This window comes from Henckelia pumila, chromosome 2, assembly GCF_033568475.1.
Source record: "Henckelia pumila isolate YLH828 chromosome 2, ASM3356847v2, whole genome shotgun sequence".
NCBI lineage: Eukaryota > Viridiplantae > Streptophyta > Magnoliopsida > Lamiales > Gesneriaceae > Henckelia > Henckelia pumila.
Window position 1 is genome coordinate 13,970,700 of NC_133121.1, and position 25,985 is coordinate 13,996,684.

A 25,985-nucleotide genomic window follows, 5' to 3' on the forward strand; every position below is an offset into this window, starting at 1 on the left:
GCGCTTGAAACGGCGGTGTTGTTGTTGAACAACGTCCACACCAAAGCAGTGGACAAAACACCATACGAGTTATGGAATGGCAAAGCTCCTAAGTATTCGTACTTGAGGATTTGGGGATGTCCTGCTTACGTGAAGCAGACAGTGGGAGATAAGTTGGATAGTCGATCCACCTTATGTTATTTTGTAGGGTATCCGAAGAATTCAATCGGATATTATTTCCATCATCCTGCTGAAACAAAGGTGTTTGTTTCAAGGAATGCCACCTTCTTGGAGAATGAGTTCTTATTGGATAAGAAAGGCGAGATGATGGAACTCGAAGAAATTCGAGAAGAACCCGAAATACAAAATAATGATCCTACACCTCAGGAACCATTGATGGACACGCCTATACCTAGAAGATCCGAGAGGACTTCTAGACCTCCTATTAGATATGGTCTTCTTCTTGAAGGGGATCAAGATGAACCCGACGTTGGATGTGATCAAAGAAACTTCAAGGAAGCAATTTCTGATGCGAATTCAAATTTATGGCTTGAAGCTATGCAGTCGGAAATAGATTCGATGCATACAAACCAAGTTTGGTCTTTAGTAGATCCTCCCGATGGAATTGTTCCAATAGGGTGTAAATGGATCTACAAGAGAAAGCTTGGGCCTGATGGTAAGGTATTGACCTACAAGGCACGATTGGTGGCGAAAGATTATACTCAAAAACAAGGAGTTGACTATGATGAAACCTTTTCACCAGTTGCAATGTTCAAGTCCATAAGAATCCTTATTGCCATAGCTGCTTGGTATGACTATGAGATATGACAAATGGATGTGAAGACTACATTTCTTAATGGAAACATTAAGGAAGAGATCTATATGACGCAGCCTGAGGGATACACATCCATGGGAAGCGAGCATAAGGTATGCAAGCTTCAGAGATCAATCTATGGTTTCAAACAAGCATCAAGAGGAACCAAAAATTTGATGAAACAATAAAGGGTTTTGGTTTCATCAAGAACCCGGAGGAACAGTGCGTGTACAAGAAAGTAGTTAAGGATGCTGTGACATTCTTAGTACTTTATGTTGATGACATCATACTCATTGGGAATGATGTAGGGATGTTGCAGTCAACAAAGATATGGTTATCAGGTAGATTCTCGATGAAGGATTTGGGTGAGGCATCCTATATTCTAGGGATACAGATCTATAGAGATAGATCTAAGAGAATGATAGGACTCACTCAAGCAACCTACATCGACACCATATTGAAAAGGTTTTCAATGGATGGGTCCAAGAGAGGACATCTACCTATGTGTCATGGAGTTTCTCTATCCAAGTCTATGTGTCCCAAGACTGATGAAGAGATAGAGAAAATGACACATGTACCATATGCGTCAGCCATAGGTAGTATCATGTATGAGATGATATCTACCAGACCGGATGTAGCATTTGCTCTGAGTGTCACGAGCAGATATCAAGCTAATCCCGGTCAAATGCATTGGAAAGCCGTGAAGGACATTCTTAAGTACTTACGAAGGACTAAGAATATGTTCATGGTATATGGAGGAAGAGAACTGAAATTGAAAGGCTATACCGACTCTAGCTTCCAAAGTGACGTGGATGACTCAAAGTCAACCTCTGGATTTGAGTTCATGCTCAATGGCGGTACTGTCTCTTGGAAGAGTTCCAAGCAGGACACCACAGCGGATTCCACCACTGAGGCATAATACATTGCGGCATCAACTGCTGCTAAAGAGGCCGTTTGGATGAGGAATTTCGTCCAAGAGTTGGGCGTTATTCTTGAAGTTGTTGGTCCAGTCCCGGTGTACTGTGACAACACGGGTGCCGTTGCTCAGGCAAAGGAACCAAGGTCTCATCAAAGATCCAAACACGTACTGAGGAAATACCACATCATTCGGGAGATCGTGGAAAGAGGAGACATCACTGTCGAGAGAGTGGCCTCTGCAGACAATATCGCTGATCCACTTACTAAGCCCTTGCCAGGACCATTATTTGACAAACATCGCGAAGCAATGGGACTGCGTAGTATGACTAGTTGGCTTTAGGGCAAGTGGGAGATTTAAAGAGTGGGTGCCCGGTGAGCCAACTTGTGGCTAAGGGCTTCCTGGTGAGCCAATTTGTGGCTAAGGGCTTTGATGACTCTTTGTATAAACAATCTTTTGTTTAATATAATTTACACTTTTATAATGGCATTTACTTTATCTTTTATCATATTATTATGTTGTGACATACTATAAGAAGTTTAGATGAAGACCTTGAATATACTATAGTGTATGTAAGATGTGGTGGCACATGGGGATGACTATCATAAAACACATCTTATAGTCACTGTATATTCTAAACAGTTCCTAGTCGATTGAGCCGTCCGTTAATAAGGATAAGAATCGCTCGAGATTGAGACTAGTATTTGCGATGCCGAGTACCAAGTTTCATTGGTATGGAACATAGAGATGTTCAAAGCATGCAAATGGATATTCATACGATGAATGATCGAACTACCCTATGAGCCCAATTTCTTCCAAAGCAACCTCCACGTTTTTACCTCATGTCCAATAAGGGCCCAATAATATGACGCCGTTTATTGTGACATGTCAAGATGACCCATCAATATTAAGTTGTGATGGACGGTCGCCATGTGGATCCCCCAATAATATGAGCCGATCCCATGGGAGTTCCACCCAACTTACAACATGTGTCGATCTAATGTACAGCTTTCCGACGAACGGGCCCCCCTAATAATATGAGCCGGACCGTATCCGCGGGTAGCATCACATACATTGATCGTTGATGGAAGGTAGGAACATTTAAACAATTTTAAATTTCCTTTATTTATCTTGATATAAATTTTAAATCATATTTAAAATGAGGGATTTTAATTTTGAAAATTTGTCTCATCATTTAAAATTTGTATGCTTGCGGAATTCATACAATTTAGTCTAAAACATGCATACAACGATAATATCATATATTATATAGGATGATCGATTCCATTTCTAATCGACCCGTGGTTGCCAATCACGAGTCTAAGTCCAATCCTAGGTAATATGCAGGTATGCAATGCAATCCTATTACATTGAGCTTCCAATTTACATTTCTTCAGTCTTTATTGTCTGCTGGGCCCACCTCCGTCTTCAAATCTTCATCTCCCACTAAGTCTAATGTATTTACAATAAATAACCATGACAAGTAGGGGATACATTTTAAGGGATGGGAACGGGCCATAAACCAGGCCCACTTTTATTACATATGACAATTCATATTGGGCCATAAACCAGGCCCATTAATAAATCCAACAACAATAAAAACAAATGTAAATTCCTAACATACACCTACAAAATTGGTCATGGCAATCGATCATCCTTATCCAATAATATTTAATTCAAAATTAATTTATTGGATAACATGCAATGGCAATTAAATTTAAAAAGATAAAATCATATTCCATATATAAAATCTTATTTTACATACAAAATCATATTTTATCTTTTTATCAAATAAAATCATATTTTACATATAAAATCCAATTTTATACATAAAATCATATTTTACTCAATATTTCCATAAGATCATATCTTATCATCAATTGTAACAAAAATAATTAATTTCATAAAATCTGATTTAACGGATAAAATCTATAAATTTTCCAAAAATTCAAATTTATCCAAAATCAATTTTAAAATTTTCGGACTCGAACAATTCGATCCGACGCCTCGTGGACCAATCAAAAACAATTTTCGATCGGACCAAAAATAGAATTTTAACATATTAAAATGTTAATTTAAAATAAAAAAAATTAATTTTTCCCGGGCCGCCCGGGACGCTCCCGGGCTGCCCGCGCCCCAAAGGGGCTCGGGCCGGTGGGTTATGGGGTACGAGTGATTTGGCTCATATAGAAGTTGGTAACGCTTGATTTGGTGTTGGAGCATGAACTCAACGTGGACTTATTACTTCTCTCTCTTCCTTCTTCGTTTGACGGATTTGTGGTGAATTTCAATATGAACAAGAAAGAGGCCTCCCTTGAAGAGATAGTCAATATGCTTGTAACATATGAAGCCACTTTAAAGAAGGATAAACCGGTTCTCTTGGTGGGCTCCTCTTCCTCTGCTAAGAAGGGGCCAAGTACAAAGGGTAAGAAACGTTCTGCCCCACCCAAGAAAACCGGACCCGAGAAGAAAAACAAGACAAAGGCTTCAAACATGGAAAAGTCCAAGGATGTTTGCCATCACTGCAAGAAACCCGGTCATTGGAAACATAACTGCAAGGAATATCTAGAGCAGTTGCGAACTGCGAAGGGTATGTTCTATATTGAAATAAATGTTTCACTTAATACTACTTCTTGGGTATTGGATACCGGATGTGGATCTCACATTTGCAATGATTTGCAGGTGATGACAAGAAGTCGCAAGCTTAGAATGGGTGAGACCCAGCTGAGGCTCGGAAATGGTTCTAGAGTTGAACCTAAAGCTGTAGGAGACATTTATTTAATTTTGCAGAACGATTTTAAGTTACTTTTGAGAGATGTTTTATTTGTTCCAGATTTGATTAAAAACATTATTTCTGTTTCTATGCTTGATAGAGATGGTTTTTCTTGCAATTTTGTGAATGAGATTTGCAATATTTACAAGAATGAATGTTTGATTGGAAATGGACAACTTGAAAACGATCTATATAACTTAAAATTAAAAGACGTTCCAATAAATTATGTTGATAAACCGGTAACAACAAACAAAAGGAAAATAGATAGTCAAAACCCGGCAAACCTTTGGCATGCTAGGCTAGGTCATATTTCCTCAAGGAGGATGAACAAGCTAGTGGGAGAGGGCATGTTTGATATGTCTGATATTAACTCTCTACCTACTTGTGAGTCCTGCCTGAAAGGAAAAATGACTAAATCTCCTTTTAAGGGAAAACCTGAGCGTAGTCAAAATCTGTTGGATTTGATCCATACAGATGTTTGTGGTCCATTTAGAATTGGTACTCAATTTGGCCACACCTACTTCATTACCTTTACTGATGATTATTCTAGGTATGGGTATTTATATTTAATGAAATATAAGTCTGAAGCATTTGAAAAGTTCAAAGAATTCAAGGCTGAAGTAGAAAACAAGCTAGGTAAAAGTATTAAAGCACTTCGATCGGATCGAGGTGGAGAATACTTGAGTACCGAGTTTTTGGACTATCTAAAAGAGAATGGGATTCTCTCTCAGTGGACTCCTCCTATGACACCTCAGCTGAATGGTGTATCGGAGCGTCGTAATCGAACTTTGTTGGACATGGTTCGATCCATGATGAGCTTCACTGAGCTTCCACCTTCGTTTTGGGGCTATGCGCTTGAAACGGTGGTATTGTTGTTGAACAACATCCACACTAAAGCAGTGGATAAAACACCATACGAGTTGTGGAATGGCAAAGCTCCTAAGTATTCGTACTTGAGGATTTGGGGATGTCCTGCTTACGTGAAGCAGACAGTGGGATATAAGTTGGATAGTCGATCCACCTTATGTTATTTTGTAGGGTATCCGAAGAATTCAATCGGATATTATTTCTATCATCCTGCTGAAACAAAGGTGTTTGTTTCAAGGAATGCCACCTTCTTGGAGAAGGAGTTCTTATTGGATAAGAAAGGCGAGATGATGGAACTCGAAGAAATTCGAGAAGAACCCGAAATACAAAATAATGATCCTACACCTCAGGAACCAATGATGGACACGCCTATACCTAGAAGATCCGAGAGGACTTCTAGACCTCCTATTCGATATGGTCTTCTTCTTGAAGGGGATCAAGATGAACCCGATATTGGATGTGATCCAAGAAACTTCAATGAAGCAATTTCTGATGCGGATTCAAATTTATGGCTTGAAGCTATGCAGTCGGAAATAGATTCGATGCATACAAACCAAGTTTGGTCTTTAGTAGATCCTCCCGATGAAATTGTTCCAATAGGGTGTAAATAGATCTACAAGAGAAAGCTTGGGCCTGATGGTAAGGTATTGACCTACAAGGCACGATTGATGGCGAAAGGTTATACTCAAAGACAAGGAGTTGACTATGATGAAACCTTTTCACCAGTTGCAATGTTCAAGTCCATAAGAATCCTTATTGCCATAGCTGCTTGGTATGACTATGAGATATGGCAAATGGATGTGAAGACTGCATTTCTTAATGGAAACATTAAGGAAGAGATCTATATGACGCAGCCTGAGGGATACACATCCATGGGAAGCGAGCATAAGGTATGCAAGCTTCAGAGATCGATCTATGGTCTCAAACAAGCATCAAGAAGTTGGAACCAGAAATTTGATGAAACAATAAAGGATTTTGGTTTCATCAAGAACCCGGAGGAACCATGCGTGTACAAGAAAGTAGTTAAAGATGCTGTGACATTCTTAGTACTTTATGTTGATGACATCCTACTCATTGGGAATGATGTAGGAATGTTGCAGTCAACAAAGATATGGTTATCAGGTAGATTCTCGATGAAGGATTTGGGTGAGGCATCCTATATTCTAGGGATACAGATCTATAGAGATAGATCTAAGAGAATGATAGGACTCACTCAAGCAACCTACATCGACACCATATTGAAAAGGTTTTCAATGGATGGTCCAAGAGAGGACATCTACCTATGTGTCATGGAGTTTCTCTATCCAAGTCCATATGTCCCAAGACTGATGAAGAGATAGAGAAAATGACACATGTACCATATGCGTCAGCCATAGGTAGTATCATGTATGGGATGATATCTACCAGACCGGATGTAGCATTTGCTCTGAGTGTCACGAGCAGATATCAAGCTAATCCCGGTCAAATGCATTGGAAAGCCGTGAAGGACATTCTTAAGTACTTACGAAGGACTAAGAATATGTTCATGGTATATGGAGGAAGAGAACTGAAATTGGAAGGCTATACCGACTCTAGCTTTCAAAGTGACGTGGATGACTCAAAATCAACCTCTGGATTTGTGTTCATGCTCAATGGCGGTGCTGTCTCTTGGAAGAGTTCCAAGCAGGACACCACAGCGGATTCCACCACTGAGGCAGAATACATTGCGGCATCAGCTGCTGCTAAAGAGGCCATTTGGATGAGGAATTTCGTCCAAGAGTTGGGCGTTATTCCTGAAGTTGTTGGTCCAGTCCCGGTGTACTGTGACAACACGGGTGCCGTTGCTCAGGCAAAGGAACCAAGGTCTCATCAAAGATCCAAACACGTACTGAGGAAATACCACATCATCCGGGAGATCGTGGAAAGAGGAGACATCACTGTCGGGAGAGTGGCCTCTGCAGACAATATCGTTGATCCACTTACTAAGCCCTTGCCAGGACCATTATTTGACAAACATCGCAAAGCAATGGGACTGCGTAGTATGACTAGTTGGCTTTAGGGCAAGTGGGAGATTGAAAGAGTGGGTGCCCGGTGAGCCAACTTGTGGCTAAGGGCTTTGATGACTCTTTGTATAAACAATCTTTTGTTTAATATAATTTGCACTTTTATAATGGCATTTACTTTATCTTTTATCATATTATTATGTTGTGACATACTATAAGATGTTTAGATGAAGACCTTGAATATACTATAGTGTATGTAAGATGTGGTAGCACATGGGTATGGCTATCATGAAACACATCTTATAGTCACTGTATATTCTAAACAGTTCCTAGTCGATTGAGCCGTCCGTTAATTAGGATAAGGATCGCTCGAGATTGAGACTAGCATTTGCGATGCCGAGTACCACGTTTCATTGGTGTGGAACATAGAGATGTTCAAAGCATGCAAATGGATATTCATACGATGAATGATCGAACTACCCTATCCGGACTTTCCAAGTGGTTTTCACTTATCGAGTGGATAAAGTCCGCGGTTTTGGTTGTACACCATTAGTCCTTACTACTTGAAACATCATTGAGACTCTATATGCTAGTACTGTACTTTGACACGTTTACCGACTCTATTGGGGTCATCAGGTATCAGGATTGGGTACAGTTACGACACATATAGGAGTCGATGCTTTGTTGTCAAGGATTCACCACATACTTGCGAGTGTGGATATCCTATGCAATCTGAGGAGATATTAGTGTGACGAATCTCTGGCCAGAGTACATGATGTGTTTTAAGAAATGGTTTCTTAGTAGCACATGCGATGTCACTATTTGATCTTCAAGATGCATTGCATAGTTATCGAATCTCGAACAACTCTCGATTTACCAATGGTTGTTGATTCGATCGGGATATATGGATGAAGGGACCGTACTGTACGCTAACCAAAATCTATTGGTTCTTGCAGGCACTATCAGTGATACCTAGGGAATCATGGGGCGATGTTGCTAGGCGCTCTTACCATGATTCGATGGGCAAGTAGGAAATTGTTGTTCCGAGTCACAAGGAGTTGTGAGCCCACAGCTAGCTGTATCCCTGAACCATTGAGGGTCACACAAGTAATGGATTTTTAATCCCCGTTGAGATAGTTAAATTTAAAGAGTTAAATTTAATGAACAAAGAAGTGGGACTTCTTATTTAAGAGTAGAGGGAGTAAGATTTCCTAAAATGACATAGGGATGGGCATTTTTGGAAATCACTGAATTCGGATTCAGAAAATTTATCTTGACTTTAAAAGGTGCAGAAATGGTTTCTGTGCACATTGGTGAAATTGGTTTATCAATCTGAGTCACGATGAATTTTATATTAATTTCTGAACATGCGGGCTTTGCTTGTCAGGCTTGAACTTATGACTAATGGGGCCTAAGCTGTTAGCAGCCCACATTATAAATAAGTTATTGCAGTACAGAAATTACACAACAGAGGCTCACAATTTTCAAAAAACCCTAGCTATGTTTTTAAAAAGTGGCCGCCCCCTTTCTCCCCTCTCTGCTCGAAAATTCCAGCCTGTGAATTTTGAATTTGCAGTCTGGTTTAACGGATCAAATTCGTTAATTCTCTTCGTAGAAACTTCTGATAGATTTTCTAGTGCAATCTATCAGAGGGATTAAATCTCTGTTCGTGGACCTGATTGAAGAATTGTTCGTCCATCAGTTCCTGGGATATACAACAAGAGCAGAGTAATCTGTTGGTGTCCATAATCTCGATTCGAGATTGGAGGTAAAAATTTAATTGTTATTTAATTTTTACACGCACAATTTAATCGTAAAGTTTTGATACCTATTATGGAATCGTTCCATATAAAATTTTTAAACTTCCGCTGCACCGGGTATCAATTCTGATTGATCTGATCACCATTCTCCAACAGTAAGATTGTTTATACAAAGAGTCATCAAAGCCCTTAGCCACAAGTTGGCTCACCGGGCACCCACTCTTTCAAACATAAATCTGATAATTCATTTGCAATTAGAAAATGCAACCTGATCCATTGTTGTGGTGAGGATAATTTGAAGTCCAGAGGGAATCCAAACGCTGATTCACCTTGGGTAGCTAATTTGGTGAAAGCGAAGTTGAGAGGGGAGCCATCATATCGTCCATGTACAATGGTAAAAGACATACAAAGAGACTATGGAGTGGAACTTGACTATCACAAACTTTGGATGGGCAAAGAAATAGCGATGCATGATATTCATGGGACTGATAATGGGTCATATGATAAGTTGCGATGGTATTGTCATGCTGTTAAAGAAACAAATCCTGGAAGTTTTGTTGGATGTGAAATTGATCCTATGACTAAAAAATTTCAACGACTTTTCATTTTTTTTCATGCTTGTCTTGTTGGTTTCACTAGTGGATGTCGGCCGTTATTATTTTTGGATAGGTGTCATATTAAAAATAAGTACAAAGGAAGTCTTCTAGTCGCTGTCGCCAAGGATGCTAATGATGATCTTTTCACATTAGCGTATGCAGTTGTGGATGCAGAAAATGATTCTAATTGGGATTGGTTTTTTTATCGATTAAAAGAAGTCCTAGCCTCACAAGGAATCATTTTCTTCCACGGCTTTACTTTTTTCTCAGACAGACATTCGGGGTTGATCAAGGCAATCCACTCTATGTTTCCTGGTAGTCACCATGCTTACTGCCTCAGACACATTGTAGATAATTTTGTCAAACTGGTTAGTTGTGTTTAGTGCATTTTATTTTATGATATATGTTTCAGTTAATATTGGTTTGTGTTCATTGTCTTTTACAATTTTATTTTATTAATGTAGGTGTTGCGAAAGTATCCATTCCGTAACAAAAGACATTGGTCTTCGGTGTTGAAGAAAGCAGCATATGCTCCATCTAGGCATGAATTTGATGAACATATAAATCAGATAACTGAGTCCATGCCACTTGCTATAGAATTTATTGTGAATTCTTCACCAGAAAATTGGGCAAATGCTTTGTTTTTGGGTAAGCGATGGGGTATAATCAACAATAACATGGCTGAGAGTTGGAACAATTGGGTAAAAGCTGGTCGGTATTTACCTATTGTTTCTTTGGTAGACCATATACGTATCCAAATTATGACCATGATGCACCAAAGACGAGAATCATCACTTAAGATGGTCCAAGAATTAAGCCCTAGAAAAGAGAAGGATGTTTCACTCGCATGTAGTAAATCTCGTACCTTGAAGGTTCATAGATCAAGTGGATCAAGGTTTGAGGTGGTGGATATGGATAAAACTTTTGCCATTGATTTGAATTTGTTGAGTTGTTCATGTCGAGCTTGGCAAATTTATGGGCTTCCATGTAAGCATGCTTGTGCCTGTATAGAATCCAAGTCCTTGTCGGTGTATCGATTTTGTGATGATTTTTTCAAAATGGAAAGGTATCGACAATCATACAAAGGTGTAATCAATCCAATTCCAACCTTCGACATGTACGAAGGATATATCGATGAAGGAGATATAATTTATGCTCCTACAGTGCGCAGTCAACCAGGGCGTAGAAAGACTCAGAGGATTCCTTCTCAAGTTGAACATCATGTGACAAAGTGTAAGAGGTGTGGAAGGACAGGGCACAACAGAAGAACTTGTAAAGAAGCCATCAACTAATTGGTTGTCATCCCATAAAAAATCGTTTACTGTTTATTTATTTCACATTTTTATTCAACTGTTTTGGTTCTTTTTTTATATATGTCCAGCAATGTCTTAATTATTTTATTTTATTTCTTTGGCAGCCATAAGAATTTGTTGGAGCAAGAGAAAGAAACAACCGTTCATGGGTGTGCCAGAAAACGTACAAGATTTGGTCGTGTTACGTATTGATGTTTCGATGGTTAGTTAATGCATTTTCTCTATTGTGTTATTGTGTGTCATATGAGACAATTTGTCATGTGTTTTGTCCTACTGGTTTGATATATATTGTGGTTAAACTTTTGTATTTTCGATGGTTTGGTTATGTGATATATTATGAGATATTTATTAATCACTAGCATATATTATGAAATTTTTATGTGATGCACCTTAGTCATATAATTGCAAACAAAACTGATATCATAAATTTATTTTTCACTGCCACACACTAGTGAAAATTTTACTGATCAATTACTATCAGGATTAGGCCTATTGTGCTTGTATAATACTTAATTGATGAACTTAAGTTCTCAAATATGATGTATAAGTACTCAAAACCATTTAAATAGTACTAGCTTTCTAAATTAAAAAGCCGTACGCGTTGATGAGGAATAAACACTAGCAAAAATATCCAAGAAAATACATATTAAAAAAGCCGTACGCATTCATGAAATTCATCTCACTTTTTGTTTTTTACATTAAAAATACATATTTAGAAGTATATTTTTTAAGTACTTATAATGTCCAAGAAAATGCTAAATTTGAGCTTTGAAATACGTATTTTGGTCAATCAAATACTCCGAATGAGTAACAAAATACTGGATCTTGGCATTTTGAAGAAAAATGGTACTAATTAATACGATATTGTAATCAATACCAATACTTATTCAAAAAAACCATCCTTATGGTTAATAATATTCATTAATAACATTTTATTGGTATTGCTAAACAAGTGTAAGATGATCCTTAGTATGATATTATAATTATCAGTCTTCATTCATATTACTTATGCGTGATCATCCATTGTAGATAGTAGTTTTCAAGTTGATAAGTATCCATTCACAACATGACTCATGAAATTCATCTCACTTTTTGTTTTTTACATTAAAAAATACATATTTAGAAGTATATTTTTTAAGTACTTATAATGTCCAAGAAAATGCTAATTTGAGCTTTGAAATACGTATTTTGGTCATTCAAATACTCCAAATGAGTAACAAAATACTGGATCTTGGCATTTTGAAGAAAAATGGTACTAATTAATATGATATTGTAATCAATACCAATACTCTGAATGATAGGCATGTACTTCATCTCAATTTTTTTACATTAAAAAATACATATTTAGAAGTATATTTTTTACGTACTTATATTGTCCAAGAAAATGCTTAATTTGAGCTTTAAAATACATATTTTTATCATTACAATACTATGAATGAGTAACAAAATACTGGATCTTGGCATTTTCAAGTAAAATGGTAGTAATTAATACGATATTATACTCAATACTAATACTCTAAATGATAGGCGTGCACTTCATCTCACTTTTTGTTTTTACATTAAAAAATACTTATTTTGAAGTATATTTTTGACGTACTTATATTTACTAAGAAAGTACCCATTGCCAGCTTTTAAATCCATGTTTTGATTATTCAAATACTCAAAATGAGTAACAAAATACTGGATTTTGGAGTGAACACCATAAATTTTCGAAGTACTGCCATTTTGACGAAAAAAATGCATTCAGATACTTTGAATATGCAACATAATATTGGATCTTCAGTTAATGTAACAAAATACAACGTCAAACGTGGAATAACTAATTATCTCTCTAATTACAGAGAGATCAGCCTTTGAACAAGCCTTGTTTATTCGACAAAATCATTGAAGCCATCCGAGCTCTATATCCTTCAATTGATGTCTCCCATTCATTGCAAAACTCCAAGTTATCTCTAGCATAACATTCACCCCATAGGCAAACATAAACACCACAACTCAAATCATTTTCTTGTTGCCAACTCTTTATAGGAATCACTTCACCATTACCAATATCACATTTTTCCACTTTCAAAAGATATCCAGCAAGAAATTTGGCCTAAGAAGAAATCCAATCAAAATAATTTTTCAAATCAATCATAAAATAGTTGTAGAATTTTCTTTAAAAAAATATTACTTTCGATTTCAACTTACAAATTTCTTTGCCACGCCGGTGTAAATAGCACCATTCAAAGAATTTTTTAGTGTAAAACACTTATCGCTTGGAGTGTAGATGAGCAAGATCCAATGGTCTTTGTAACTGATCGGAAAAATCAAGTGTTTACACCTTTCCAAAACATCTTTATTTAGCTCTGACAGCTTGCTCAATGTACTCCTGTCCAACTTTGATGTAAATTCTGTAAAATCATCATCTTTGACCTGCTTCTGCTTCATTTTTTCAAGCATCCCAATCACAGTGATCTATAAATTAAAATAAATCGTTAAATATCTATGGGATGAAAGTATTCAATTGTTATCATCGACAATGTGTACCTGGACATTGGGAGACATGCAATATATGTCATGCCCATAATTATGCTTTTTATTGTTCAAAATATTAATAGGCATGAACAAGGTCCGATCGTATTTTCTTGCCAAACAAACAAAGCAATAACTCGTTCCCATACAATATTACGGTATCATCTTGCCATACTACACCACTGCAAAGCAAAGATAACAAACTTAATAAAAACAAACACAAAATGGAGAAATTTTAATTTCAGAAAAAAAATAAAAGAGTTCAAATATTTCTACCCCAAAGTATCCCCGCAGATGTACTTTTCAATAATAATCATTTCTTCTGTTGAGATTTGATCATGTCCATTGTAGTCTTGTCTTCCTCGGAACTCCTGTAGAGCTTCTTCTACGGCACTTTCAGCAATAGCTTTAACATCAATATTATCCTATACAACAATAAGAAAATACGCACAAACAAAAATCAATAAAACTTAAGCACTAAAAAAATCATAAGACATCATTAATATTAATATGTATAGTAAAGCATATATATTAAAACTACCACATCAAAAAATTCGATTGAATGTTTCTTTCTCTTCGGCTTTGGCGTTGTGCTGGGTGGAGTCATATAGTCAGGATGTTTTCTTTTTTTCAACCGGTTCCTTCTTTTTTGAACGTTCTTCACAATAGATGATTTTTCATTATAAATAATCATCTCTTTCTCTTTTCCAATGTTCATACCTAATTGATCGTTATCTCCATTATTTGTGTTCATTTCCACTTTTTTATCAACCACTTCATTTAATTTTTCAGCATCCGGATCAACTTCTCGATCGACATCTTGCTCGGTATGAAATTCATCATATATATGTGATGTATCCTTAAATCCAGATCGGCTAGCTTCATCTTCAGCCACTAAATTTTTTTCCTTCAACACTTTAATCTCCTTTTCAAGTCTTTTTATGTGATCCAATAATTCGGATTCATTGGATTGATGATGAACCTGAAAATTGAAATGTTAATTACACTATTGGTTGAACAATATTCTATCGATATATTTGTTATCATGAATTACAAATGGTTACCTCACTAAATCTCTCTATGCTACCAACAAGTACTTTTTCCTCTTCGAATGGCTTGATTGACACAATCTAAAAATAGAAAATAACAATTTTTTATTTTAAGAATACATTGACAAAAAATGTATAGAATGGTATAGATTAAATTGCACAAACCTTATTTGATTTCACAGTCATTAATACAGCTTCTGCACCCTTAGGATTAACGGGAATCTTACTCTCACTCCACTTGAATAAACGAGGGAAACAACGTAAAACACGAGGTTCACCGAGCATAGGAACTATTTCATATACCCAAGCCTATAAAAACAAAATAATTAACATTTACTAACTCAAAATATAAGATGTATAAGCTGAAAAAATAAATAAAATATCATTAATCCAACTATGCAGCCTTCCATATACTTTTTATCCTTCTTTTTCAGTTTAGAGAATCCAAGATGATCTTCAATTTCATCACGCAAAAACCTAAAAGCTGCATCTCTCCAAGCATACTCAAAAAATGATTCCAAGTTGTCCAAGTATGGGAAAATAAATTTTGGCGTGCCAAAATTACTAATAGGAAAAATTACACAATTAAAAAGTAGCAAAATAAAAGTTCTGAAAAAGTCATCAATTTCCTGCTCATTATCTGCCAACTCTAATAACTTCTTAGAGATTAGATTTCTATGAACAAATTTCATTCCCTTGAAACAACGTTGAAGGAAGTTAGAACCCAATTTTAAATCGATGTTAACATGTTGACCAATGTTAGATAAGCCTATAACGATCGAGAAATCCCGAGAAGTGAATGACACCATAGTATTTTTTCCAAAACAAAAACTACATGTCTCCACTTCAAAGCGTTTAAGCATAGCATTGACTCTTGATGTGCTTATAGAAAGCCTTTTGATCTTCAACCAAGGGGCAAGAGGTGAAGCCTCTATCCTCTTCAACTGCAATTCACCCATTTTGGGAACCAACTGCTCCATAACATTTAAAAATTTGGTTGGAGAACACCTTGAATAACCTTCTTTTCCGCTCTCTCTGATGTCTCCATCACTAGCATCCATATTTTTTTTAGTCTTTGTCATTTCTAATTCAAAAAATAATAATTAGTAATAACATGTACAAATATTTCAACACAAATACAGTGGTTCAAAAACTTCAGAAGACTGATGAAAGCAACTATCGCTTGTGGACGAACTCAAACAAAAACAAGACATGTAATTAATGGAATCAGGAATGTAAATAGATGTATAAAACCAGAATCTGCATCCAATTGGCAGCAACATCATAATTCTATAATGTTGTTCACTTTCTAAATGAAGACCCACAAATTCACTTTAATGATTGCATTTCTTCAAGGCAAACACCACATTTCCTCTATTTTGCCACACGGCAATGCAAAATCCCAATTAAAGAATGAAATATATCATGCGAGGCCTATTTTTTGTCACATGGAAAAGTGTAGTAGAAACAGGGCAAAAAAATCACCATACAATTATTAAAACAATTATTAAACCAACGAAACTCCCAAAAAATGGAAAATGTGTCCAAATTCATAAAAAGATGAATGCATTATACGAAAATTACACAATCAAATTTCATAGTTCCAATAACACAAAAAATAAAATGGACAAACTTTAAATCGAAGTCCTTTTGTTGGTGAGGGAGTGGCCGTGACGGATCGAAGTCGTTTGTTTGGCGATTAAGGAGTCGACGTTGCTTCCTTGCAAAATTCTTATCGTAAACCCCTTCACATTACCCCAGCTTCAAAAGAGAACGACTTTCAAATTTCAAACTACAGAGATGGGAGATGAGGCGAGCCATTGATAGAAGATGGGAGAGACAAGGAGTTGATGAAGATGTAGGATTGGAAAAGATGAGAACGAGGGATTTGAGAATGGGGAATTGGAATGAGATTTAGAATAAAAATATTACTTTTATTAATAATAAAAAATAAAATAAGAAATAAGTTTGTATAGGGAGTTTAAAATAAGTTTTAGTTTGGGTCAGGTATCAGATAAATTTTTTTTTTATGTAGGGACTGATTTTTAATCTTTAACTTGACAGAGGTATTTTTTTTCCAATTTATCGATATAATAATCATAATAATTTATAAAATCTGTCAAAAATCATATTAATAAAAAAACGGAAGCTATGGTCCCCACACCGCCACACGTTTCCTAATCACAGAAAATGTTCCACGACAAAGTGAAATATTCTTCGTGTCCCGACCAATAATTCTTCTGAATATATCACAAGTTCTTTTAAAAAAAAAAAAAAATTTAAAAGGCATTTTTACAATTTTTTAGATCTAAACCAAGGGAAACTCCTCCTTGTGATTATGATTAATTTTAAATTAAAAATATTTAAGGATTGATCAATAAAAAATTAAATAGATCAGTATATATTAAACATATAAACTAGAAACATAGAACGATCTCAAAAACTCATATGAGACGGTCTCAATGATCATTTTTTTGAGACGGTTCTCTTATATGAGTTATCAATTAAAAAATATTACATTTTATGCCAAAAATATTACTTATTATTATAAATATGGATAGAGTTGATCCGTTTCACGAATAAGACCGTCTCACACGAATGTTAGTCTAAACTAGAAACATAGAAGGCATCCAACTTCAAATATTTATTTTCACGCGTGCACTAAATTATCATGCAGTAGAATAATATACATAATTTTATTATACACACACGTACATAAATTATTACCTTTTTTTGGAATATATAAAATAGATTTCATATCTTACTTTCAGAATTTGAATAAATTGTGATTGAAGTAAATTTTTTGGTATAATTAGATGGATAATTTTTCACGAGAAAAACATTTTAAAAATATAATTTGTAAAAAGGTATCTTGAAAAATAAAATATAAAAAATAATAAGAGTGAAATTCTAACATTTTATCTCAGTCTCTTCTTATATCAAAATATTATTTTTTATTATAAATATGAATTACAAAATAACTATCAAACATTTTAAATCATTCCACAGTTCAATCGTCGATTTTTAATAACCTTTTTTTTCGACAAGGATTTTTAATAACCTTTTAACAGAGACAATTATCACTCCGAACAGAAAATATAGAACTTTTCTATGTGTTATCTTAAGAAAAATATTTTGTATTTTTTTTTTCTGTTTTTTGGAAATATGACAAAAGATAAAAAGATTCTATGTTCCCATTAAAGTTTCCGCGTAGAAGAAACGTGTGGAGTATATCATAAATGTGGATAAAGTAGCGTGGACATGGGTTGCTTTCAAAATAGGCCCCAGGCGATTTCTGTTCTATAAAAAAATAATACAAGAACACAGAATTCTTCCCAAAAATTTTTTAGAAGAATTGCATTTGAATAGGTATATTTTTCGCTCGATTCTTGCCTGCACAAGCAAAATATTGGATGGTTTGTTTTGTTATGATCAAGAATTTGTAAATGGTCCTTGATTTTTCGATTATGGTGTTGGATGTTGGCTTGATTTGGCGTTAATGTTTTTTTGTTTTCCTGTTTGTTTTACATTTACCCCTTTTGTTTTTGTTGATGATGGTATAGAATTTTCTTGTTTCTTGGTTGTGATTATGGTTGGTGTTGTGAGAATATGTTAAATTATATTTGACAACGTAAAATTTTAGATTTTTTTTTTAAAAAAAATTTGGACTTGCGTTTCAGAATTGGGTGAAAGGGGATTTCCCTATCACATTTTGCTCTTATGCTTGCGTTTTTGTATGATTTTTCATTTCATGTTTCATGTAGGTTGTTGCCTTATCTATGAGGTCCTCTGTTTTTCATTTGAATTTAAAGTATTAATTGACGATGTTGCTCCTTTGTATCTTCCTTTTTGGGTCGCTTTAATAACGTTGGATGCAGAAGGATTTTATAGTTTTTAATTAATAGAATTTAATAAATCTGAAGTTTTTGATTCGAAAAACAATAGTCTTTCTCAGCCAGGAGAAGCCGCCAGGGAACTTGTTGCATCTTGTTTTCTCCTCCTATGTAAAGAGTTTGGATTTTTCTTGTTAGATTTTCTTGCAGTCGAGAGAAATTTCCGACTCTTGTTGTTTAAAAAGTTGCGAAAATGTAAACCGCTTTGATTATTATGCCTGAAAATTTACTTTTGTATTATACTAAATATAGTCTCAAACCTTTAGGATGAGATACAGTTTGCGAATTCATATAGTCTGTTGATCAAACAGTACTATCTCACAAAAATTCCGGAAATTTTTCTCTAGACTTGGGACTAATTTATATTCTTGTGGATTTCTTTGATTTCCATAAATCTTGGGCATGATTCATTTCTCCATTAATTAATTACAGAGCATTTTTTGGACCCGACGTGGAGAAAAATGGGAGACAGAAAGGAAAACCCCGATGGCCAGGATAAAGGGCTGTTTTCCAATCTTGCAGCATATGCTGCTGGAGCTGGACATTACCCTCAACACCATGGACCATACCCCCCTCCTGCATATCCTCCGCACGGTTATCCGCCGCAAGGGTATCCTCCATATGGCTATCCTCCTCCGGGCGGATATCCACCTGCAGGGTACCCTCCTCCACCAGGATATCCACCATCTGGATATCCTCCTGCCGGTTATCCAGGGTCATCCCATTCAGGTAATCTCAGATGATATATTGTTTTGGTTGCGTCTGATTATCGTTCTTACCATATTCTTTGGAGCTCAGGATCATTTGATATTTAAACGTTTATTACCATTTAGATGAGTTTTCCTATCTTTTTTTCATGTCTTGGGCTCTTGGAAATATTTTAATGTCGAGTTTAGAATTGCGAAAAAAGTTATTCCTCCGCCCCTTTCTCATTCAGAAATGAAAATTCAGTGAATTTTGCTACCCCGTCATCCTTTTATATGTGTTCAATCCAATAAGAGCCGAGGCTCGAATATGATGAAATTTTCCAAAATCACTAAATTACAGTGCTAGATGGTCCCTGGTACTAACTTCTATTTGAATGTGCTCGTGTTTGCTTAATACAATGTAACAAACAACTATTACAGGACATGGAATGGGAGGACTCTTAGCTGGAGGTGCTGCAGCGGCAGCCGCTGCATACGGAGCTCACCATTTGGCGCACGGTGGATACCATCATGGTGGATATCATCATGGTGGATATTTTGGCCATCACCATGGAAAGTTCAAGCATGGAAAGTTCAAACATGGAAAGTTTGGGAAACGCTGGAAGCACGGTATGTTCGGGAAGCATAAGGGCAAGTTTTTCAGGAAGTGGAAGTAAAGTAAACGACGCCCTTCATCGTCTCACATCATTTACGTCCAGCGATTAATGGTCCTTCCTTTTTTCACTATCTGTTGCTATACTTATGTGTGTTGTTGAATATTTTTTATGGCATTCGGTGTTGAAGCTTTTATTATAGATTCTGATTTTGTTGGAAGATTTCCGGTGCCTAAAATCCAAGGTATTTGAGACAATAGCTATGTATATATTAATTATTAACTCAGTTAGTTTTGATTGAAGTTGCTCTTGATTTGCTTATTCTTTGGGGATCCTGTTTCACAAAATTCAAGTGAGACTCGTATATATTACATAGTGCAACGATTTAAGGTTGTGTTTGCCGTCTCTAGAAAAATGATATTAGATTATTATTATTTTTGTTTGCAATCTAGAAAAAATGATATTAGATTTTTTTTTTCTTAAAACATTTGTTTAAGAAAAAAAGTGTAATCACATTGTTTAGGTTGCTAACACTCTCTAAATTGCATGAGATGTGTTTCACCATTGCTAGCTTAATAAAATTTCCATAATGATTTTTTTTTTAAAAAAAAAGTGGATTTGATGTTGAAAAATTATTTGCCGGCTATTTTTTTTGTGTGTATATATTTATATATAATATAATAAATGTTAAAAAAAATTTAAAGACAAAAATATTGCTTTTAGGCTTCAATACATATCGATAAATAGGCGAGTCTAGAAATTCATTTCGGCCAATTGAACCTTCTCGAACTGTTTCTTTTTAAGAACCAAAAAGATTTGTGCCAAAATAACAGATGCCAAGAAGAATAAAAGACCTTGGACACGTAATGGATCTTGAAGTACTATTTCTGCATTTGTTATGGTTATTATCGTATCTCCATAGTAGATTAATTTTCTACTATTTCTCCAAATATAATATTTTATACCTTATTTATTGTTTTTTTACAAGGGTATGTTCAATATTTTTCTCAAGGCATTATTATTATTATTATTATTATTATTATTATTATTATTATTATTATTATTATTTTGAGCATTGAAATAAGTTTATGCTCAAACTACTTAATGCCCCTTTGAAGTGAAATGAAACACTTGCACATAGTCTCTTCTTTTGTATTACAAGATTCTTCACAAAATAAATCATGAAAATCCACTATGGAAGTAAAGATATTTCCCCAGTTCTTCTGTTTGTTCCATGCATCACAAATTGCAATAAAAATAATACTGGTGGAACAATAAATTTATGAATTTACTAGAAAGGTGCACTTTACTAAAAAGGTGAACTTATTCGTTGCACGTGAAACGCCGAAATTTTGGAGTCGAATAATACGAATGATAATCCCAATAAATCAAATTAAAAACCTAAAGTAGATAATATCCAAATATTATTTCATAATATCATAAAATCGAAGGTCAATATAAGGTAGAGAATGTTTAGAAATAATAATCTTTATTAGAACTAAGCCAATCAATCTGGTTCTTCCTTAATCTTGATTGATCCATGTGCTCCCTTTTTTATCCTCTTTCTGTAATCACTCAAATCCACAATTTCTACTATCTTTTGCTTCCCCTTGCTTTTGGCGATGCACAAAAACTCTTGTGAGACGATATTACGGGTCAATTTCGTGAGACGAATCATTTATTTGAGTCATCAATGAAAGAATTTGTAGTTATCATTGCTCACATCCAATGGATCAACAACCTTGCCATATATGACATAAGCTGCATCATAAATAAAGGAAACAAAACATAAAAAATATGTTTAGATTTGTAACTGGATATATATTATGAAATAACTATATGTTATATCATGAGAACCTCTTTTAGATCTTAATGTAGTCTGAATAGATTGTCCAATGAACGTTGCAGCAACATCGTCGAACATTCTCCACCAACAATGATAATTATACCTTGAAATAAAAGTTAAAATATAATTAATTTTCGTTGTTTGTATAAAATGTTGTACAAACCTAAAAACATGTATGAAGTATATTACCTTGGAAATATTCTGGTCTTTAACTTTATGAGTTGAAACAAGACCATTTGTTGTCTCCGTGGCTAGGTTGAAAGTTGAAACAATGATCGCATGTATCATACCAAATTGATCGACCCTTCCGAATTAAAGATCGGGAGCACAATGCTCTGATTCCGTGAAAGTTTTGTGAAGAAAAAGTCACTCTTCTTCAATTTTTCTTAGGAGTAATCACGTTAACTGACTACAAAATTATTTACTGCATAGAAAGAAATATGCAACCACGACACTACAGAATTTGAATAGCTAATCTTCAGAGAGAGAATCCAGACTGCATCCTACACATCTGACATAACTACAAAAAATCAAATAGTGTCATGAATATTATGATAAATGCCCACTCTGGATTCATAGCAGGCAGATATATATGCACACTCCGGAAAGTGATCAATAATACAAAAAATTACAACATGCAGCTGAGTTGGTTGGGTGAAAATCATTACATGTGATGTGCACAAACAGATAATTTAATAAATATGGTACAAAAGCATCAGATAATATAGGTTACTAGTGTTTTCGCTCCCACTTTCCTTCACGTCTAGCATCCCGTTCTCTCCTGTCAACGATCTGCCTAGGTTTGCTACCCCTGGAACCATGCCTTTGAGCAGATGTAGAACCACTCAACTGTCCCTCTAGGGCAGACACTGTATCGGGATCCCCAACACTACCTGTATCACCTGAATCCTTGCTCCGTCCATCAATATTATCTTCATAACTGCTGCCACATTCATCTGATCTTTCTCGCGATTGTAGTATCATCGGAAGCTGACCAGAAAATGGCCTTGCCCCTGATAATACAACTGTTGGTTGGTTGCCCATGGATGGATTAGAGGTAATAACATCTTGCTGAACTGTTCGTGCACTTGTTCTCAAGTTGCCTTCATTACCCTCCTGTAAATTGTCTCTTTCACGGTACCTATCTCGTTGCCTGATGATTAAAAAGTGAGAAATTGTGTCAAATGGCAAAACTTTGAAAAACCATTTTTATAAGCATGCCGACCCATCAGATTTGGCAAGTAAACAAAAGAGCTAATGGAAGCAAACCAAGCTTTTTCTTAGCAACACAGTGATACTGTGTCAAAGTCAAAAAAGCAATCTTTGGAATTATGGAAGGCCACTGGCCAAAAGGCTTGACATGAGTCAATAAGATCAATCGACTTTGAGGAATCTTAACCAGTCTTAAAAGATCAAGAGGCTGAAATCACATAAAAGGGCCCTTGAGCCTCTAAACGCGCCAATGCTCGGGCATCATGGCAAAAGCACCTTTTCCTTGCTACAGCTTGATCATAGGCGCTTGCATTATGAGCTTCTAATGCTACAAGTACAACCAAGCTGACATGAGAGACTGAGGAATTGAAGCTTTTGCATTGGCCAAAAAAACTAGCAATATTCCTTCAGCCCAGTTATTATAATTTTTCCACAAGTTTCAAGGAGAGGTTTGTCATGTTTTTACAAATCAATTGTACTGGACAAGGTTCTAATTTCTAGTTGGGCTGGTTGGACTTGCTGGTGTGATGGCTCACAATAAATAGCAGAATTCCCATTTTGAAGCTGTTATCATGTCAGAGAATAGAGTTAAAAAGTTATAATAAACCACTCCACTAACAATAAGTATCCTGAAATTCCCAACAGGTCAGGAATGATATCTGCTTGCAGACTGAGAAAAAGTCCAGGCCCATAAGACGGTAAATCCATAGCTCCAAGTGACATACCTAGATAAGCTTAGTGCTGAAAGGTTAAAAAGATCGCATGTTTTTTTATATTCTTAACAGATTGTCCTTGAATGCTACCAAACACCTTGTACAAGACTCTGGATTTAAAATTCCATGAAGCAATTGAGATGGAGTGTAAGACGCACCTACTATGGCTGGAGGATGCAAATTCTCGTCTTGATGATCGCATCCCAGTTTCCACTTGCTCAAGTTCCCTCTGAAGTTCTCGCTACATAAAAGTCATTTTGTATTTGATTAGCAAGCAATAGATTTGAGAATATTTTTATTTGAATGGTGAAATCATCTTTCAGCGTAATGCATACTACTCAACTAAAGAAAATTTTCAAGTAAATTTACTCTAGCTTAACACAAAGCAGGAGCGCTAGAATAATTCGCAGAAAGGTCAGCACAAAGGCCAAAAGGGATCAATTGGATAAACATGTTCACAATAATCTCAAAAAGTGGCCAATGGAAGGCTATTTTGAGAGCAATCAGTTCAGGTCTTACCTGTGCCAACTTCTCTTTCTCAATATCAAGGTTGTTCCGCAATTCTCTGGTTTTTGCACGCTCAAGTTCCAGCAACTGCTGTCTCTGAAGCTCCTTTTCAACTTCAATAGTCCTCTCTCTGGTACAACAAAACAAATCCTTCAACAATGCAAGCAGACACACTTATTATGACACGGAATCTGATAAATTACAGAAAAAAAAGTCGAAAACCTATCAAATTTTTGAATGAGTTCTGATTCTCGTAAAGCTGCTTCCTCTAAAAATTGTTGGCGTGAAAGCCTTAGAAGTAGCTTTCGCTGTCTACGAGCAACTACATCTTCCCGGACTTTTGTTTTCTCTCTGACGAAAAGATAATAGGAAAAAAAATAGTATGTTTAGAATGTGCAAGCTACAATCACATTAAGAAAAACACATCGACAACTATCAACAAGGAAAATCAGAAAAGGAGAAGAAATGATAAAATACAGTTAAGGGAACAGAACCATGTTTTTCACTCATAAATACAAAATTTGAGAATTCAGTGCAAACAGGATGTGATTAACTCTAAACATAAGATCTACAAGGCAACAACAATAATTCCTTTAAAACCCTAATATATTAATTAATTAATTCAGTGGCATTGCCAAATATTGAGCTTCTTCAGTTGACGCAGTTGCAGTAGTAAAATATTTCAAGTGCATGACATCAATAACTGGGATTTCAAGCATTAGTAATGACTTGTACTGAATTCGCTCGCTTCTTCTCTAAACTACGCAGCTGTGATTGACACTAAAAAATATTAAATGCACATACAACGATCTGATTCCATCCTTGATTTGCTGCAAGCGGTCATCATCCTTTGCATAAGCTGTATGAGACAAAAATAATTACGAAACCGAAATAGATACGCAGAATGAATTTTGAGAGATATTAGTTGGTAGTAAACTGTGGAACACGATTACTCTCAGTTCATGATAGCAACTCATGACTACTGTCTCTAATCCACTAAAAAATGTTTATTTTCAAAAAATAACATCCTAAAAATAGTCACTTCGATTGAAGAATATGGCATCTTGAAGTAAAATATCCATACTGGATAAAAATGGTAGCTGCCGCCAATCTTGAAAATCAATAGATGAATCTGGGACGGGACGTTCCGTTCGAATAAGTTCCATTTCCATTTCAGCTTCTTCTAGTTCCTAAAAGAAATATATATGTCATAATTTGATTGAGCAGGTTAAGGTAAATCATCAGGAGTGTGCAAGACTAACCATGGTCTTTTGCTCAACTTCATTTGAAAAAAAATCAAAGTATGACTGGGCAGAGGATAAATTGCCAATAACCTGCAAATTAATGAATAATAGATCAAAGAAGCAACATAAAACAAAAGGTAGGCAATAACAATTGACCAGTAATATGCTGTTTTCAATATAAAGACATGATTTTGTCCATGCACATGTGCTAAGCAATGCACAAACCTTTTTGCTCAATGAAAGAATAACAGGCCCATGCTCAAGGAAAGCAATTACCAGAACAAATATGTTCAACTACTCAATATCGCATACCTGAAGGATTGATTCACGTGTGGTTACAAAATCTGGCATTTGCTTAGGAGAACTAGAAGATAGCACGTTCTTTAAGATCTACACCCCAACAAAAAGAAAAAGAAAAATAAGGTAAGCATAGGCAGAAAAATTTCAACACACCAAGAAAAAGATGCATCGGGTAGGATCATTACGGCAAAGCAAGGACTTTCACTTTATAGTTACTGCATCAAACCTCTATAACTAATTCCACAATTTCAAGTATCTAGAATTCATAGAAATACATGTGAAATTCAATTCTGCTCGGCCACCAACCTCTTTAGCCTGGTCTCCATCATCTTTAAGTCTGCACAATGCTTCACAAGCCCTTTTCTCGAGATCAGTGCAATATCTTCCTGCAAAGACAATAAACAGGG

The 25,985-nt window shown here is 35.6% G+C and overlaps 3 protein-coding genes across 8 annotated transcripts in view; 2 read left to right on the forward strand and 1 right to left on the reverse strand.

The window, feature by feature from the left end:
• Nucleotides 1–9,482: 9,482 nt before the first annotated feature.
• Nucleotides 9,483–10,979, forward strand: LOC140877252 (uncharacterized). The gene is made up of 3 exons (XM_073280786.1): nt 9,483–9,607; nt 9,761–10,055; nt 10,152–10,979. The coding sequence occupies exons 1-3, from the start codon at nt 9,483–9,485 to the stop codon at nt 10,977–10,979; spliced, it is 1,248 nt and encodes a 415-aa protein (XP_073136887.1).
• A 6,821-nt stretch (nt 10,980–17,800) lies between these two features.
• On the forward strand, nt 17,801–20,077 carry LOC140882955 (uncharacterized). Of its 2 annotated transcripts, none has more exons than XM_073289220.1 (3): nt 17,801–17,932; nt 18,889–19,185; nt 19,584–20,077. In XM_073289220.1, the coding sequence occupies exons 2-3, from the start codon at nt 18,918–18,920 to the stop codon at nt 19,817–19,819; spliced, it is 504 nt and encodes a 167-aa protein (XP_073145321.1). In that variant the 5' UTR covers nt 17,801–17,932; nt 18,889–18,917; the 3' UTR covers nt 19,820–20,077. The 2 variants fall into 2 exon arrangements, with proteins under 2 accessions (XP_073145321.1, XP_073145323.1); XM_073289222.1 differs by lacking the exon at nt 17,801–17,932 and adding an exon at nt 17,946–17,979.
• A 1,876-nt stretch (nt 20,078–21,953) lies between these two features.
• LOC140879459 (uncharacterized) overlaps nt 21,954–25,985 on the reverse strand; it is a 51,395-nt gene continuing 47,363 nt past the window's right edge. For 3 of the 5 annotated variants that reach the window (XM_073283155.1, XM_073283153.1, XM_073283157.1), the window contains 9 exons: nt 25,885–25,964; nt 25,591–25,668; nt 25,297–25,368; nt 25,119–25,224; nt 24,839–24,893; nt 24,257–24,385; nt 24,047–24,164; nt 23,686–23,768; nt 21,955–22,755 (listed from right to left, as the gene is read on the reverse strand). In XM_073283155.1, the coding sequence (XP_073139256.1) occupies nt 22,335–22,755; nt 23,686–23,768; nt 24,047–24,164; nt 24,257–24,385; nt 24,839–24,893; nt 25,119–25,224; nt 25,297–25,368; nt 25,591–25,668; nt 25,885–25,964 (1,142 nt within the window). In that variant the 3' untranslated portion in view covers nt 21,955–22,334. Of the gene's footprint in view, nt 22,756–23,685; nt 23,769–24,046; nt 24,165–24,256; nt 24,386–24,838; nt 24,894–25,118; nt 25,225–25,296; nt 25,369–25,590; nt 25,669–25,884; nt 25,965–25,985 lie in introns of those variants that run through there. The other 2 variants (XM_073283154.1, XR_012149425.1) reach the window with 2 other exon arrangements.

Excerpts from the sequence above, each read along its gene's own strand:
- LOC140877252 (XM_073280786.1), top strand. The coding sequence starts at position 9,483 with ATGGTAAAAGACATACAAAGAGACTATGGAGTGGAACTTGACTATCAC. Across the intron at positions 9,608-9,760 it reads TCATATGATAAGTTGCGATG|GTGTCATATTAAAAATAAGT; the intron begins GTATTGTCATGC and ends ATTTTTGGATAG. Across the intron at positions 10,056-10,151 it reads TAGATAATTTTGTCAAACTG|GTGTTGCGAAAGTATCCATT; the intron begins GTTAGTTGTGTT and ends TTATTAATGTAG.
- LOC140882955 (XM_073289220.1), top strand. The coding sequence starts at position 18,918 with ATGGGAGACAGAAAGGAAAACCCCGATGGCCAGGATAAAGGGCTGTTT. Across the intron at positions 19,186-19,583 it reads TCCAGGGTCATCCCATTCAG|GACATGGAATGGGAGGACTC; the intron begins GTAATCTCAGAT and ends CAACTATTACAG.